The 16,986-nt window shown below is 47.6% G+C and overlaps 1 protein-coding gene across 1 annotated transcript in view; it reads right to left on the reverse strand.

The window, feature by feature from the left end:
• SIM2 (SIM bHLH transcription factor 2) overlaps window positions 1–16,374 on the reverse strand; it is a 57,444-nt gene extending 41,070 nt beyond the window's left edge. The window contains exons 1-3 of the mRNA XM_061988637.1: window positions 16,200–16,374; window positions 7,024–7,106; window positions 4,044–4,133 (exon numbers count right to left, since the gene is read on the reverse strand). Coding sequence (XP_061844621.1) covers window positions 4,044–4,133; window positions 7,024–7,106; window positions 16,200–16,374 — 348 coding nt within the window. The remainder of the gene's footprint in view (window positions 1–4,043; window positions 4,134–7,023; window positions 7,107–16,199) is intronic.
• Between the last annotated feature and the right edge of the window lie 612 nt (window positions 16,375–16,986).

Genomic DNA, 16,986 nt, shown 5'->3' on the forward strand with positions numbered 1-16,986 from the left:
ACTCCTCACAGAAACACTTTTGTTCATAGGACTGGACCTAAGGCCACAGTTTTATCCAAACTATGATTTGTATCCCAGGTCTTATATCTAAATCTCAAAACTAAAGTGCTTTGTCAAACTAGGGACTGTTTGGGTTTTTTTTCTCATTACACACATAGGAGTATATCCTACTCCGATGTATGCATTTGCAACCCTAGCAGAATCAGTGGGAGGTGAACACACAACACTGAAACCCAAATTGACTGTAAAAATGCAAGTGGAAACATAAAGCCGTCAGCAAAGAGATGGAGGCTCTGAAAGAGTCAAATAACCAAAATATGTATACATAATTTTGAAACTGACCACAGTCTCCTGCTACACATGCTATTTTAAAGCCTACAATGAAACACTGAAGACTTAAAAAAATAAATTATATGGTTCAATTCATAAACTTTCTAAAATCCCTTGCCTCAGGCTTATTAAACCAGCTTCCTTGATGCAGCTTTTTAATATCTGTAAATACCTGCTTACTACCAAATATCACTATTTCCTACTAAGAGGTTTTTTTATGTGTAACATTTTTTTCCTGCACATTTTTTTCCTGCCAAGAAACGATTCATAATAAACAGAGGACTAAGTAGATGGATTCTAGAGCAAATAATTACATATTTTTGCCTTTCATATACTTATTTGATGAAAGTAAAATAAACTCTTGGAAAAGTTCAGATGTTTGTGGTTAAATATTTCAAGACTTATCAAAAGTCAAAGATAAGCTTGGCTCCCTCACGGACCCAGTAAATGGTTGAAATAGACTCCAGACATTCAAAATTAAAAATAAAAAATCTTTCCCCATTGTTTCCTGAGGATTTTCCTCCCCAGTCTGTACCTTTGGACTCTAAGGGGAAAAATATTTGGGGATTTTGAATATATTTGTTATCCATGGCAAAAAAAAAAAGCAAGGAATTGGCTCTCTTGGCTAGTACAAGTCAGCTCAACACCAGTCTGAAGTCACTTGAAATTAAATTGGGTAGGGGGTCCTAATCATTAGTACTTATAATATTTACCATTAGAGTTGAGAGCAAAGGCAGATAAAATACAAAGCCACAAATGAAGTGATAGATCCACAAATGGAGGTATAGCCTTTTCAGAAATATTCAGAACTATTGCTTCTAATTCTCTGGCGTTGCAGTCAGAAACGAGGGAAGTAATGCTGAAAAGCGATCCTTAATGTTAGTTTTAAATTTTAAACTAGCTTCATTAGGTCAACTGGTGAAGGGTTATTCAGAAGCTCTCATTTCTTTCTGCTGAAGTGAAATTCAAGATCAACTAGAAGATAAAGGCTACTGAGTAGGTCTCCAAGAATCTCCTGCAAAATAGTTTTCAACGGACTTTTTATTCAGTTTAAATATATATTTTTAAACAAATTGCACTTTAACTGGAAATTGATGTGTGGACTAGTTAATTGTCAAATTGTTTAATAAAAAGGCCTTTCTATGCCCACTCTAAAAGATTTTCTGCAATCATCATCACTCTGGTCTCAGCTTTTATTGGCTGGAGCTCTATAAGAGCACTTGTTGAAAATATAGTGTGAGATTATGACTTGGTGAGGGAGACTGGCTGAATTTGCTTCTATGGACCAATTTCATTCTTGTTGATGTCAGTGGCAAATCTCCCAGTGATTTCCAGAGATGCAGGAACAAGAACTCCTTTAGACCCCTGGGAAGCTTACAAGAATATCCCAGAGTTCATGTATTAATATCCTAGTATGTAGGAGTAGCCTGGTATTAATGCAAGTGCTACTTAAAGCAAAATTGTCTCTTCAAAAACAGAACATTGAGAAATAGCAAGAACAAATTAGATGCTAAAATACTATGAGGAAAGAGGAGGGGGGAAACCCACTGCCTTGTTTAACTCGGGTTTTGTATTTATAAATAAAAATCTATGTGTTGTGGAAGTGCTGGAGTACTTAGTGTTTTGAAAGTCTAAAACATGCCTTTGGATTTCACATCCCTCTGCCCTCTCCAGTCTATAGCTTTCTGAGGAGTTCAAGGATTCACAGCCCATTCATCTACAAATCTCTACTAAAGTGAAATATGTGTGATTTTCCTCATCAAACTGACCTCATCAAGCAACATGTCCAAATCCTCTAGTTTTCCTCAGCACCTCTTGCACTAAGGGTTTATAGATATTTACTTGTGCAATGCACATGGAATTCAGTCTGTGCAGATGGCCATAAGAGCATGAGGGCTAAATATGACTAAGGCCTGCATGACACTTTCAGTCCACTCTCCATGAATGTGGCCAAGTCTATTTAGTGCCCTACTGATTCCATAGTTCTTTAATTTCACTAGATGACTGGATAATACTGAGACCTACAATATTGGTGACTTTATATTCCTCAAAAAGAAAAGAAAGAAGTAATTTCTGGACAAAACCTGGAAGGTCAGTTAGTACTTCTCTAATAGCAAGAAGCATGGGACAATGAGACTCTATTTCTGCAAGGACAGATGGGAACACTCAGTGATTTTGGATAAATGTAATGACCAAATGAATCTATTTAAGCAGTCAGCAACATGGTGGATATTTTTTAAAAGTTGGGAGGAGTAAAATTTTGAATTCAGAGCAGAAAAAATGGACATTCTCTATGATATTTTATTCTAAACTAAAGCAACATTTAAAGTATTTTGAATGTACATTAAATGTTATGAAGTAACTAATACTATACTTTAACAGACTCAGTTGAACAAGCTGCTTGAACTAATGTTCCCTGGACACATTTTTAAAAGTTGGCAGGAAAAAAGTATCCACATAGAATATTGATTCTCAAAATTATTTTTTCCAAAAGAGATTACAAATATAGAGATTGGATTTGCCTTTGGATTTAGAAGTGTTGTTTATGAGATTATATACTTGCTTTTTCTAGCTCTTTAAAGTTCTATTTTTTTCTCACAGCTACTAATTCTTATAACACACATCCAAAAGTATTCACAGTTTTTCAATCAAAAGCATTAGTTACTACCAAAGTACACAAAGAATCTCCACAACTCATCCCTTTCTCTGCTTTTCAGAAAAGCCACAGGGTATATTCCCTAGATATTTTCAGAACATCCTGCTCTTTCTAACCTTCATCTCCTCATTCTTCCTCCCTCCGCTATTAAGTCTTTATTTCACTCCATTTAACTCTGAAAAGTGTTTAGGCTGCAAATGGTTCTGAAGAAACTCTTCTGTTTCTTGTAAGTCTCATCCAGGGCCCAGTGAAATTAATTATGAGGTTTTCTATTGGACTTTGGTAAGCTTTAGGTCAGGTGCTACCAATGAATTTGTTAATACATTTACACACAATGGTATGGAAACTTGCACTGTGCAATAAATTCAGACTATTTGCCCTTGTGCCTATCCCAAGATGGCAAAAAAATTAGAAATGTCCTTCCAAGAAAAAAAAACAATAAAAAACCCTTATACTTCTTGTGCAGAACAGTAGTAAACTGAGTTTTATGAGTTCTATCACAACCATATAAAACGCTTTACTGAAAAGACCACTGAGCTGGAAAAACTCAGGAAAAACTACCCTGAATTCCATGTGAACACTCATAAATCTGCCCCCCTTTTCTTTTTTTCCTAAAGCACATTTGCCATAAAACTCATGTTCCACATCAGATTTCCTCTCTATTTCATAGCAAGTCTCAATATCTTACACAATCTAAAACACATAGTCTTGAATTCTAAACTTTATTTCAGACGTATAGCGTTACCACATAGGCAATCGGTTTGGGTTTCAAGCTCTGTATATATCTGCAATTTGCAATATCATATTATTTATTACCCTTCTTAAAGGCAATGAGGAGTAAAATACAATGAACAAGAAAAAACATAAAGACAGTAATGATGTGGCTGTAAGTAAAGGAAATGTGAATATTTAAGAAAGGCCATTTGTCAGAGAACAAAGTTGAAGCTTCAGAAATACCCTTAGAAAACAATGACACTATATACATGGCAAGACACTAGCATCAGGTTCCAGATCTAGTTTCTGTATTTAACAGATGGGCAGAATAAATCACTCATACCTGAGATAAGCCAAGATGTACAGAGGCTGTTTCTGAGATGTACATTATTTTGCCATCTGATGCTACGACGAAAACAAAGCCATCCAAAGTCTGAAAAAAGAGAAATATGTAGGGTTAAAAAACGCCCAAACAAACAAGCACTCTGTTTAAACCATTTACAGTGAAAAACATTTTGAAGCCTTTTGTAGGAAGATTGCTATCCAACATCAACAGCGGCGAATGTCAGCAAAATTTAAGGAAGAGAAACCTTGCTCCGATGCTACTCCTACAAACTCCATCGCACATGGACACATTGTGAAATCCAATTCATTCCTGCTACAGATGCTAGCTTTACTGCCTCACTTCAAGTTAACATTCTCCTGTTGATTCTGGTTATTTTAGTACTTAGCACAAATCCTGAGCTATGTGGTACTTAGAGGAAAGTCTAGTACTAGGCAAGCCATTTTTTATGGTGTAATTGGCAGACACAGCTTACCGCTATTTGCAATACATTTAATGATACCATAAGCAATGCTTTACATTTCTTTGACTATATTTTTAATAACGCCTTTCCAAACAGGGAGAAGTCTGCTATGTAACTATGCAAACTTAGGAGAAGAAAGTGAAATAAATCAGCATTCAAAACTTTATCACACTTGAAGAGAGATATTTGTGCTCATTTAGTTGTATCCCTACAGTTTGTGCATCTCAACTAAAGGTAACACGTAATGCAAGCTTGAGGTCCGGTCCTACAAATTCTTATTCATGGGATATAGACTGGAAGGTTAATAGTATTTGTGTGAGTAAAAAAAAATAAATGTTTAAATTAGTCATATATCATTCACATGAGAAAAAAGAATATGATACAAATGATACAGGTTAACCAAAACTGGCCACGATTTGGACACACAAACTGTCTGGGGGCACCTTGATTCTTCATTGCACAGTTTGAGCCATTTTTTTCAATAGTATCTGATATTCTCAGCTGAAAAGTATCTATTATCTCTAACGAGTTTAGGAAGTCTCCATCATCACATACATATGAACATCATTGGAAAATATATGTGGAATAGAAAAAAAATAAATTGCAGTACACAGGTAAAACAAACACCTATTTTAATTCATCTTTCAAGTTACTGAACCGGGAGGGAAGCAATAAAATCCCTTATGTTTCATGTTCTTACAGTGCTGCCCCAATAAGAAAATATTCCAAATTATTCTTTGGCCTACTAACGATTCTACAGCATGTAATTGAAACCAGATTACTCTTTGCTTTTACCTCCTTTTTTTTCCTTTCTTTTTTGGAACATAAATTAAATCTGGTAGAACTATTTAAATAGGAAATAAATTATTGCATCCTTAGCCATAACTTTGCTTTTAAACACTGTCATCTTGCAATTGCTCTGTCCAGTACCGTAACTTAAACCGTGTCAATGCTTCCATTACTGCATTATATGGTGCAGTAGGTCTCTGTAGAAACGTATATTGAAGCTGAAACTTCACATGTAAGGTTTCAGTCTAAGAATCCTTAAAAAAGATTTACAGTAAATGTGGGTTTATTAAAATGTTAACCATTCATCCTTCAGGAATAATTGAACTGTAAAATGAGAATTGCAGGTGATTAGCATATAATGCTACTTAAGTTCATTTAATGCCAGACGAAATGTGAAATGGCTAACAGGGAGGAGCAAATGTAAGAAGAATTATTTTTATAACTAGATAGGTGTTTTCTAGGCAGAGCGGTGATTCTGAAGTGGTTGATAGGATATCAGCTACTCGATGGAAAATTTTCAAGGCTAGACAAACCTCCACAAGAGATAATCTTGAACTTTATAAATTCCCCTTTACTGTATACGATCAGTAACACATGCTTCAAATCACTCGACCGTAAGTGTGCTCTCTTTTTACTTCGGGAGAACGGCGGGCGCGGCATTTCCAGCCCTGAACCCTCTCGCACAGCTTCCCCAACCAGCCCGACCTGCCGCCTCTAGCTTTCCCGAAGGACGCGGCTTCCTTGAGCCTGGGGAGGACGGCAACGAGGCGGGGGGCAAGGGCCAGGGCGAAGCCCGTACACTACCCACTGACAGGGGCGAGCCCTCCTGGCGGTTAGGCGGGGGGAAAATGGTCACAAACCCCGAACAGAGTTTCCGTTGAGGTTTTTATCCCCAGACGAGTAAACAGTTAAAACAGCTCCAGCTCTGTGACCAGGAATTAACCTCCCACAATAAAAACGGCCGTTAAATGATTACGGTTTACTAGGTCTTTAAAATCGGGAGAGAAAAACCCTTACTGTATTAAGTTCACATATTAAAAAAAAAAATGAGCTAAACGTAATTATTCCACACACACCCTCCTCCCCATCCCCGGCTGGCACACACGTCCCAGCTACAACTTCCTAAACCCTCTTACGTGGGGGGAGTTCAGAGGCATTCCAGAGCAGATCAACGGGATTGTGAACAACGTTATTTTCAGGTGCTAACGTCCACTGGAGATCTAATCCAGATGTTTACCCCCCGCCTCGGGAGCCCTTAGCTCCCTTACAGGTTTCCCTTCCCGAATCACCGGCTGAGGATGAAGATCCCCGGTGCCCGGCACCCTTCCAGCCTAAACACGCTCCCCATCGCCACTTGCCGGGGGCTGCCTGCGGGACACCCTCAGCAGTTCTTAGGCTTCTGATGATAGCTTTTACGACTGGGAGACGCTTTGCATGTACAGAGAAACAATGGCCGTTTAGAAACATAAGCTGTTACGTCTACTGGTACCAAAGGTGAGAACAACATAAAAGTTAGTTTAAGTGGTTGATGTCTCCTTTTTTTCCCCCCCTCCCAGCCGGTGTGAGGCTCGGGAGTAAGAGGAAGGCTTTCACCCAGGCTTCTCTCCCGGAGCAGGAGAGAGGAGGAAGAGAAGGAGAAGGAGGAGGAGGAGAGGCAGGAGGTTGATCACACTGCAACAACAGGCTGGCGATGCGCAGCGCGTACGAGAAGAGGAAGATGTCCACTACCTGAAGCAAATGGGATCCGAGCTCCTTGGCCACGTTATCCAAGGGCCCTATCCTGCTCGGCTGTCCCCAGGCGTCTCCCAGACCTGTAAGGGAACCAAGGAGCTGGTTAGAGGGGGAAGTGGAGCTGGGCCCGCCCTGCCTCTCCGGTGGGAGAAGCGCTGCCCCGCAACCCTCCCGTAGTCCCCCTTCTACCGCGGGGAGCGGTCCAGGACGCGATATGAGGGCTCGGGTGGTGGGAAAGGCTGAATCCCTTCTACATTTACGTGTGGGAAGGGAATTTCTCTTTTTCTGGAAGTCCGGGCGAGAGCAGCCCCACGAATTCACTTTCTCCCTCGCCGGAGAGCCGCCCACCCTCCCCCCAGGAGGCTCCTGCCCCAACTGCTTCCCCTCGCACACCATGCCTATACAGTCCTGCCAGCAGCATCGTTCCCGTCCCTCCTTCCCCCTCGGCCACGCTGAGGAAAGTCTGGCCAAACACTGCGCACCCGAGGGACGAGACCCCGTGGAGGCAGCCGCGGAGCACTCGGCCCTCCCGCAGCCTTGCCAGGCACAGCCCAAGGCCCTCGGCGCCCGGTGAGAGTTTCCCACGCGGGTGGCACATGGGGATGCGAGACACTCGCTTGTGGCCAGAGACCGCCTCGGCAAGGAGTTGCTCCCCCCGGGCACTGCGGCAGGATGGACCCCGACGCTAGATTGTGCGCCTACCCGGCCCCCTCCATCCCCTCCTCCGTCCCCCTGTTTTTCACTTCTGCCAGTAGGTTGTGCGGGAGTGTGCTCTGCGCGGGAGTGCGAGTGCCGTCGACCCTCACGCTGGTCAATGCTGGTCCCAGATGGGGAGGGGGTTGAGGAGGTTAAAGAAGGACAGAGCTAAATTGTGGACAAACTGCCCCGACGGGTTCTTCACCTGCGCATGGACGGGACCGAGCAATTTGAGGGTGCGATTGCACAGCACTGCCCCCCTTCCCCCCCCTCTAACCCCCAGCCTCTGCCCTCGGCCAGCCTGGCCCCAGTCGAGCCCTGCATCCCCTCACCCGACAGACCCACCTTGGCCCCCCATAGCACTAATCGGCAAGCTGCAGGGAGACATGAGCATTGGTCACGGCGAAAGGTTATCGACGATGTGTTGGGGCCGGGGGGAATGGGGATAGGGCCTGACCTAGGGTTGATATGTTTGTTTTTCATTTCCTCCATGCAAGGAAGGCTTGCACTGGCTCCCCAGTGGAGATGAGACCACTGTCCGTGCCAGCAGAAGAGCTGCAGACTCATGTCGGCACCTAATGTCAGACTGCAGTGTGTCATTGCCCGCAAGAGCCCACAAGACGGGTCGAGGGGTGGGGTACACGCACGGGACAGGACGACGTCCGTTTAATGCCTCCTTCTTAGAGAGAAAGAACAACCCTCGGGTCTACAGCACTGGTGCCGAGGCCGCGAAGCCCAAAGGACGTTCCTATCCGCGCTTCCTGCAGCCGGGAGGCGCTGCGGGCGGGCCGGTGGCGGGTGAAAGGCAGTGAAAGGTTGTCTCAGTGCTGCGGTGGTGCTGGCGGCTGGGGCGCAGAGCCGTGGAGTCCGCAAACGCCCCATCTCCCTGCGGAGGAAGGCCCCGGGGATCCCGTCTTTAGTGTTCCGCGTGGGTACACACGATGGATGCCCAGCCCTGCGCCCTTCAGTCAGGGCAGCCTTGTGTCTCTGCTGCGCAGTCGTGAAACCGAGCGCTGCGTTTTCTTCCTCTGCCCTCTCACCGACCAGGTGCTTTCAAAGAGACCTCTTGCCACAAGCTTGCAGGGGCAAAGGCCGCTGAAGCAGGAGCCCTGCTCGGCTCCGTTGCGGGATGGAGTAGTTGGCACCTAGGTCCTGCCCTAAGCTCCTCTGGAGCGTGTTTGATCGTTTAGAAACGACTGGAGCCTTTCCACTCTTGGGGCGTCCCTTGGGTTAGATAGGATCTCCCATTGGAGAAATTAGGGGCGACGGAGAGGATGTGTGGCGAAATAAGGCTGCACGCCTTATCTCCCCCCGATTTTCGCTTCCTCCCGGTCTCCCGGTGCAGAAGAGCTTGGCCCCGCGCTCCACTCGCGCTGGGCAAGCACAAAGGAGCCTCTGGCTCCCAACGGCAGTCAGGGTACCCTGGGGACCCTGGCTGGCCCTGATGCTTCCTTTCCACTTTCTCAAGGCAGTACCAGCACACAAGATCAGTCCCGAGAGGAGACGTTTCCCCGTGTCCGTTGTTCCTACTGCCCCGGCGAGTCTCTCCAAACGCGCAGTAGTGCACGGCGTGTGGCTGCTCTTTCTCGTGAGCAGCGGAAAGACACGCTCCGAGACAAGCGTTTGGCCACGCATTGGGAAACTTCCTTTGAAGAACCAAACGCAGAGTCGCACTTTTCTACCGCCGTTTCTCATTTCGCAGTTTGGACAAGGCTCCTCTTTCCACTTTCAGGGACCCATCAAAGCATTTTTTTTTCTGCTGAAACACTAATTCCCCTGCAGTGGAAAGTTTGCGAGTGGCAGAAACATCCCGCATTCTGTTTTCCGAGCCGCTAAGAAATGCAAACGACAGGGTCAGTCCTAGTGCTTCGCGGCTCGCCCTTGTTTCTATTTACTAATTGCAAATCTCGAAACATGGGACTGTAAAAGTATCTAGGCGATTACGCACAGAAGCGCAAAAACTGTCCTCAAACGAGCCCTAACTTTCCCAAAGACGATATTTTTTTTCCGATTGACTCTTTCAGCCACTCATGAAGAAACTCTTCAAGAACGAACCGTATCTTTGCCACTCTCATGTGTGGCAATGTGCTCCGTTCTGTCCCTGACGGATGGCCAAGTACACTTTCACAGCATCCTCAAAATCTCCGCTATTTTTGAGGTTCTTTCCTAACCTGGACTGAAAAAAGTCACTTCCGCAGATTTGTTCCCTTTGAAACTTTAAATCGGAGTTACAATTGGGAACTCATGTCAAACGTAAACGCTTTGGGTGGATAAGTCAGGCATTCGCCTAAGCTTATTTTAAAGCCGGTGATTTTATCATTTAATCCACCAGTAGATCGCTTGAAAGGTGGAAACGAAACGAATCAAACCTCCCATTTAGATAAAGCACTAACGCCCATTAACTTGTCTGCCGAGAGATTTGCAAACGCGCAGCGCGCGTCCTGTAAACATATGGATGCAATAGATTCAGCCGAGCTGCTCCTGCCCTGCCAGTAAATAACGCACAGTTTCACTCACTGGACTGGACTGAGGCCAAAATTGCTGCCGATACAAACCGAGCGTTTCCTTCATGGCTGACGCGCGGTGGGAGTTTGTTGGGGTGGCCCTGGCCAGGGTCAGGGTCTCCGGCGGGGGAGGCTGCCGGATCTTCCACACTTCTGGGCAGCCGGTGGAATGCCGGATAGGTCAATTAGAATGGAATGTTTAAAAATGCCGTATTGCAGCACGAAATACTCAGGGCGCTGGCCCAGAGAGTGGTTTCGTTGCCAGCGGGAGAGCAACCAACGCATCCTTTTTGCAAATGCTGGGGACACCCGTGGTGGTGGCCTGTCCCCCGAGCGCAGCCCCTTGGCAATGCTAGAGGGTAGGAGATCGCCTACAGCCAGTGGCTTGGAGCGGCTGCGGGCGCTGCCGGTAGCGTATCTCCGGGAAGCCAGGGACGGGCTCGGTGGGCTTGAGCTGGCACGGCCCGCGGGGAGAGTGACTTGCTGGTCCCAGCCACAACTTCCTCTTTTCTCGCATCCCACCATGGATGAAATAAGCCCTTCTCCCTTTTTTTTCCCGTCTGTTCACCGATGTCTCTTACCTACGGCCAGTCCCGTCCGGTGTTGGGGGAACAGGACAGGCACAGTGCGATGTCTGGCAGGCCAGGGGGGAAATAACCGGCCGTAATCACAGTTGCGCACACACCAGTACCTGCGGGCACCGGGAGAGAGGTTCGCTCCCACAAAGGCTTCCCATGGGACAGAGAGGGGGTTTTGCCATAGAGAAACATGGGAGTTCTTATAAAAACGCGTCCCCCTCCCTTCGGCAAGCACAGGCAAGCTTCCCGCCCGCCCCCCCGCCCCGTTTTTTCACATCTCAACATATACTTTCTACCCTTTCCAATCTACCAGGGAAGGGGGATGGGGGGTAGGGAGTTAAACTGTGATAAGATCTAGAAATATTTGTGAACAATTCCCACTTTTGCTCTCAAAATATGTAAATTCGTACATTCACACACACTCACATTTGAAAGCCCAGTAGCTTTTCTGCTTGAGATTCTGCTAAAAGAAATACTTAGCGATGTATTATGTTAGGTATCGAATTGCCCTATAACTTGGAGTATTTCCTTTGTGTCTACTGTATTGTTCCCCGGCTTCCCCGGAGCGCATGGTCACCCCGCGTTATTCAATCACCATCCTTCACAAGAAACCTGTATCAACTACCGGCGTCGGAATTTTCAGTGCCGTCACCTCTGTTAGATTGTTTATTATTGGGGTTTTTTCCCTATAGTAGTTGTGCCTCTCTCCTCGGTCGGTAGAGCAACGGAGGAATTACCGGGGGCACGGCGAGCTGCTAGCCCCGGTCCACCGGGACAGGGAAAGAGGCGGCGCCAGCCGTCCGTCTAGCTTTTTCTCCCTCGTTTAGTCGAGCTTCTGGGTTGGATGGGGAGGGGGTGGCTTGTTCAGCCCGTGAGATGAGGTAGACGGCGGCGCGAGGGGCGAGAGGCTTTGCCCCAAGCCCCATCTGCAGCCGGGGGCGAGGTGTCTCAGCCTCGACGGCACAGAAGATAGCACCGCCTGACAGCCAGGTCCGAGAGTCCGGGCCGGGTCTGGAGCCACTGAGAAGCCCCCGGCCCCGGTGGGTATAACCTCTACTCTTGAGGGGGAGGCTCCTAAACTGAGGCCTTTTTTGGAAGGAGCAGAACTACATTAGCTTAAATTTGGCAGGAATGTTCCGGGCCGCCCACCTCCTCTCTGCGGGTTTCGGCAGCGCCAACGTCTGGAAAGGCGGCCGAGGGCAGGGCCATGGGAACGACAAATGGAAAGATCGAAAATTTAGTTAAATAAAAAGAAAAGAAAATAATTAAAAAAAACAAGTCCCAGAGGGAAAAAAAAAGCAACAGCCCAAACCAAAATCCACAAATAGGACAACAATAACTCCCTCCAGAACACCTGGACAAACCCAGATCCGACGGGCCAGAAACATCAGATTATTTTAGCAAGACTGAAAGCGGGTGCACGACAAACAGCGAGGGTCCCCGACAGAGGCATTGCTACCACGGCAGTAACTCCCTCCCGCTCTTCCTGCCCCCTATCCGGGCAGGAGAGGTCGGAGAGATCCCGTCACCGTTCCCCGTCCCGCACGATAGAGTTGCCTGCTCCTGCTTCCTCGGAACGGCCGCGCAGCTCCAGGGAAGCCCGAACTCCGCTTTTGTTTTAGTAAAAGCTTTAACTCCCCTACTAGAGGTGGCTGCAATAGAGGCACGGTTTCGAAGAGGGATTACTTTACACCATGAGATCGAGCTTTTTAAATTTATTTGGTTCATTAACGAACGTCTTTAGAATGTGTATAAAAATTAGACGAAGTAGCTGCAATTCGCCTAGGTTTTCTTAAAATATACGTTCATAACCAGGTTTTGATAAAGTCCGGAAACACTGTATGCTCCTAGTAATTTCTATTGTCTGTGTGTCGGAGTAAAGAAGAGATCTAAGATCTACTGATTAGTCATTTTATTCAGAATATTTTTTTATAGCCAACAAGATCTTTTCTGAACTTATTAATAAGTCATTTAAACATCCGTAAATATGCAGCTTCAGCATCAATTTTGGAAAGTGCGGCGGGGACAGAGGAGCGAGAAGGTCACAATTTAACCAGTCTATTGTAACCAGAGGGCAGATAATCGTGTTTTTGAAGCATGATTTATTTTCACAGCTCTTTCATTCATTAGCTCATTTTCAGGAAAAAAAAAATCACAGAAACCACAAAAAACAATATGACAGTCAAGACAGAAGATGTCCCGTGGTGTACTTTTGTTCTAGGGTAATAAATACCTTGGCAAAAAATCAAAATACAAGAGAAGATGATGTTACAGAGCGGGAGCAGGGAAGAGGCTGTAGGTTGCTGTGTCCTGGACTTTAATTAATGATTTTGAAAATCAGAAAGAAACCGCACGGCAAAATCTATGATATTGAAGCACGATATTGTGCCGCCCAGGGTTTGCACTTTGCGGAGTGAAAGGAGCTGGAATATTAATCTCCATTCATTCTCACTTCTGGGAACCTGACTGAGCACTCCGTGGGGGGGAAGGATCTGTGAGTTCAGTCAAAAATGTGCATCTTCGGGGGTGAGCTGGGGGAGACCTGTTTGAGCCACGTCAAAGCTCTGGGACCAGAAACCTCTGTGAGGGTTTCAAACTTTGCCTAAACTATGTGTCAGCTTGCTCTGGAAATAAACCTGAGCGGGGGGGGAGAGGGGTGGCTACTGGGGAGCCGGAGGAGTCATCCACAGGAGTTTTTAAAAACACAACTTTCTCTCCCACTGCAGTCTAGACGGAGCTGGAAGTCGGTTTTAAAGCTGGACAACTTTTTTTATCATGTTCACTGCAGCTACGCAGGGCCTAGCATGCATGCTACAGGCGTCCCAGGCCTGTTCTGCAACCTCCTTCCCCCCCCCCACGCCCACCTGCCTCCACCTGGCCCCGTCACCGTGGGCTGGAGAATTAAACTCCCTTTGAGCCTTACAGAAGCGATGCCATGTTGCCGGCCAGTCTGGACGGCCATGGCAAGGCCGGGGAAATCGCGGGCAGGAGGACTTCCACCACCCCGAGAGCAGCGGTCAGTGGGTGGCGAAGGGGCCTATTACATGTCTAGTTTTATTTCAAGCCCTAGGATCTCATACTTGGTCCTCCCTCTCGGGTCCATAATGCTCCAAGGGATGCTTTCCCCAGGTCTTGCTGCCTCAGGTTTAAAGGTGCTGTTCAGGGCTTCTGGCCCCCACTTCCTCATCTCCCAGTGAAGACAACTAGAAACCACCAGCCTGGGAAGAACAACACGGGGATGGGACCAGGACACCACCCCCCCACCCCCCCGCCTTCCGCACACAAGTGCCGAGGGAAAGAGAAGTCAGGATAATGTGGGAGGGTGTGCCGTCAGGCAGCACCCCCCGCCCTACTGCAGCCGTCCGGGGAGCGGACACTGCCAGCTACTGCCTCTCTCCGGCTCCCTTTTCTGCCTTCCATCCTCCCAGGCACTAAACAGACAGCTCAGGGACGGAAAAGGTTGTTCTCTTGGCCTGTCATCCCTATATGCAAAGCTTTGGTTTTAAATATATTTCCATCTGCACTTAAGACGATGAAAGATCAGGAATTCGCTGTATGCATTTAAATGTTGCTCTTAATAAGCAGAGTGTGCAGAAGCGCACGCCCGGCCTGTTTAAGGAAGACAGACACATAAAACACACGCAAGCTGCGGGTATAAACCTGTTCTCGGGGTCGTCTTGTTGCTCTTGAAGATCAATAGGGCTGGAAAAGCAGGGACACATCCAGCAGCATCTCAAAACATGACATTTTTCTTTCCTTTTAAATCAAAACCATTCGGGGCTATGCTCCACAGTCAGGGCCGGCGAGCGGCTTCCCAAAATTACGACTCTCTATTTCTCATCGGGAAATTTCCCGATGGGGGGATAATGGCTGGAAATCGCAGCGGATCAATGCATCGCTTCCCCTTGCTCTGCTATTTCGGCATGCTCAGGAGCGCACATTGAAGGAGCCCTGCCTTTCTGTAGCACAGCTAGTAAACGCTCTCGAAATTAGTGAATTAGGTGGCCATAACGGTAAGCTTCTCTCGGTTTGGGAGTAGGATTTTTTTTTTCCACATCTATCCCTTTTTTATTATTTTTTAAAGAATTTGCAATCTTTAAATAAAACTCCTTAGAAACCGCGACGAAGAACAGATTTTCCACTCCAGAACCTGATAATTCCTTCACTCCCCCCCCCCACCCCCGTCCGCAGAGGCACAAACAAATGACAAAGGGGGAGCTGGGCTTTATTTAGCCACTCACAGATACTAACCAACATTTCATTTCACATCTCACATCAGCTCAGGGTCGCCGCAAACAGGACAGGCGGCCGACAGCACCCCACGGTGCCGACCGCCTGCTTCCCCTCGCCCAAAGCTGTCCCAGCCGTGCGTCCTTTCGGCGCTCGGGGGGTAGGTGCAAGGCTGATCGAGGGGGTGATTTCTCACCAACCCCTGGAGGGAACGGAAAGCGCAGTGTCAGGCCTCGTTGCTGCGTGACTCCGAGAAGAGCTTACAGGAGTCACTGGCGCTCGCTGCCGCGCACGGCCCCGGCCGAGAGCAGCGGGGTCCCGGCCCCGCTCGGGGCCAGGTCGGGCTCAGATCCAGCCCTCCCCTATCTCTCCGGCCCCGGGAAGGCAGAGGGTCTCGTTGCTTGCCAGACTGCTTCCCTTCCTCCAGAAAACTCCAACTCAACCAAAATAATAGTAACATCCACACTATTTTCCCGCCGAGGCCGTGCCTGGGCACCGTCAGGAGAGCCGTGCCGCAGAGCCTCTGCCTCACGGGGCGCAAATACTGGGCACGGAGAAGCCGAGAGGAGCCTGTTCTTTTCGGGACTGTCCTTGCGGGACGGTGCCCTCGAGCAGACGGAACTGAATCAGCAGCAAAGGAGGAGATAGAAGAAGGGAGGGGGGCGATAAACGGGACGGCTCTATCCCCCGGCTGATGCCAGTCGGGCTGCCCACCCCAGCTCCGCCGCCATCCCGGCGCGGCCGCCGACCGGGGTCCCCGCGCAGCGCGTACCTCTGGGAGGGGCTCCTGGGGGACACATATTCCTACGCCTGCCTGAGGAGAACTGTGTTCGGGTTTAGGCCTCACGGGACCGGAGCTGCTACCCTCAACCCGCCTGTCAGCATGCCATCCCTGTGGCAAGCTCCGGCTTTCTGGTAACTCAACGCCGCCTTCTCTTCCCAGACAAGCGGGCTCCTTTCTACGCTCGGCGGTTTTTCACTCGCTTGCCACCTGAGGCTCCTGCAGGCACCCCCCTTCCTCCCAGGACACAGAGACGACGGGGACTCGTCTCGGGGTACGTACCCCCCCCCCCCCCCCGTTTCGAGTCTCAGTGTTGCCCCATCCCTCCTGTGCGGGCCATGCGGGAGGCGGCCAGCCCCTCCCGAGAAGTGCCAGTTTGGTTACCTTCGGGGAAGACGGCTCGCATTTTCAAGTAGCTGGTGGTGAGGCGGATGATGGACGCCTTGTCCAGCTGGGAGGTGATGGCCGAGGGCAGAGGCAGGAGTTTGGCCAGTTCGTAGAATTCTCCATTTTCTTTTTCCCGTCTAGTCTTTGCCGCATTCTTGGATTTTTCCTTCATCGCGACTACTGTAAGGCGAAGATGACACTGGCATATTAGACCCGATTCTTCTGAATTGCAGGCGGCATGGATTTCGGCTTCAGTGATAGTATTTTCGTTTAAGGAAGGGAGGGAATTCACCCAAATCAAATCAAATAATAGAAAAAAAAAAAGGGGGAGAAAAAAGGGGGAAAGGGGAGGGGAAAAAAAAAAAGCCAAACCGACCAAACAAAACCAACACCAACAGAAATGGTGCGAGGAGGGGGAAGGTGATCTCTGAGCCACAACTACGACAGGCCAGACGCTCGGGAGAAGGCAGTTCTGCTCTGACCCTGCAACGCCTAGTGCTGGAAATCGACACTGAAAAACCTATACGAACCACGGTCCTTTGCCTGCAGCTGGAATCGGATCTTCTCAACAGAAGCAAATCACTGGAATCCCTTCACTGAAAGATTTCTTCTACTCAATCTTTCTCCATCCAAAAATAATAATAATAATGATGTTAAAAATAGAGCGTCCACACCAGAAATCATTGGGCTAAGCAGGTTAAACAATTTTTGGACACTTTATGTCTTTAAAGAAAAAAAAAAGAAAGCAAAGAAAAGCGGGGGGAGGGCAGAGGGGAGAAGAAAA

Source organism: Colius striatus, chromosome 1 (assembly GCF_028858725.1).
Source record: "Colius striatus isolate bColStr4 chromosome 1, bColStr4.1.hap1, whole genome shotgun sequence".
Classification (NCBI taxonomy): Eukaryota; Metazoa; Chordata; class Aves; order Coliiformes; family Coliidae; genus Colius; species Colius striatus.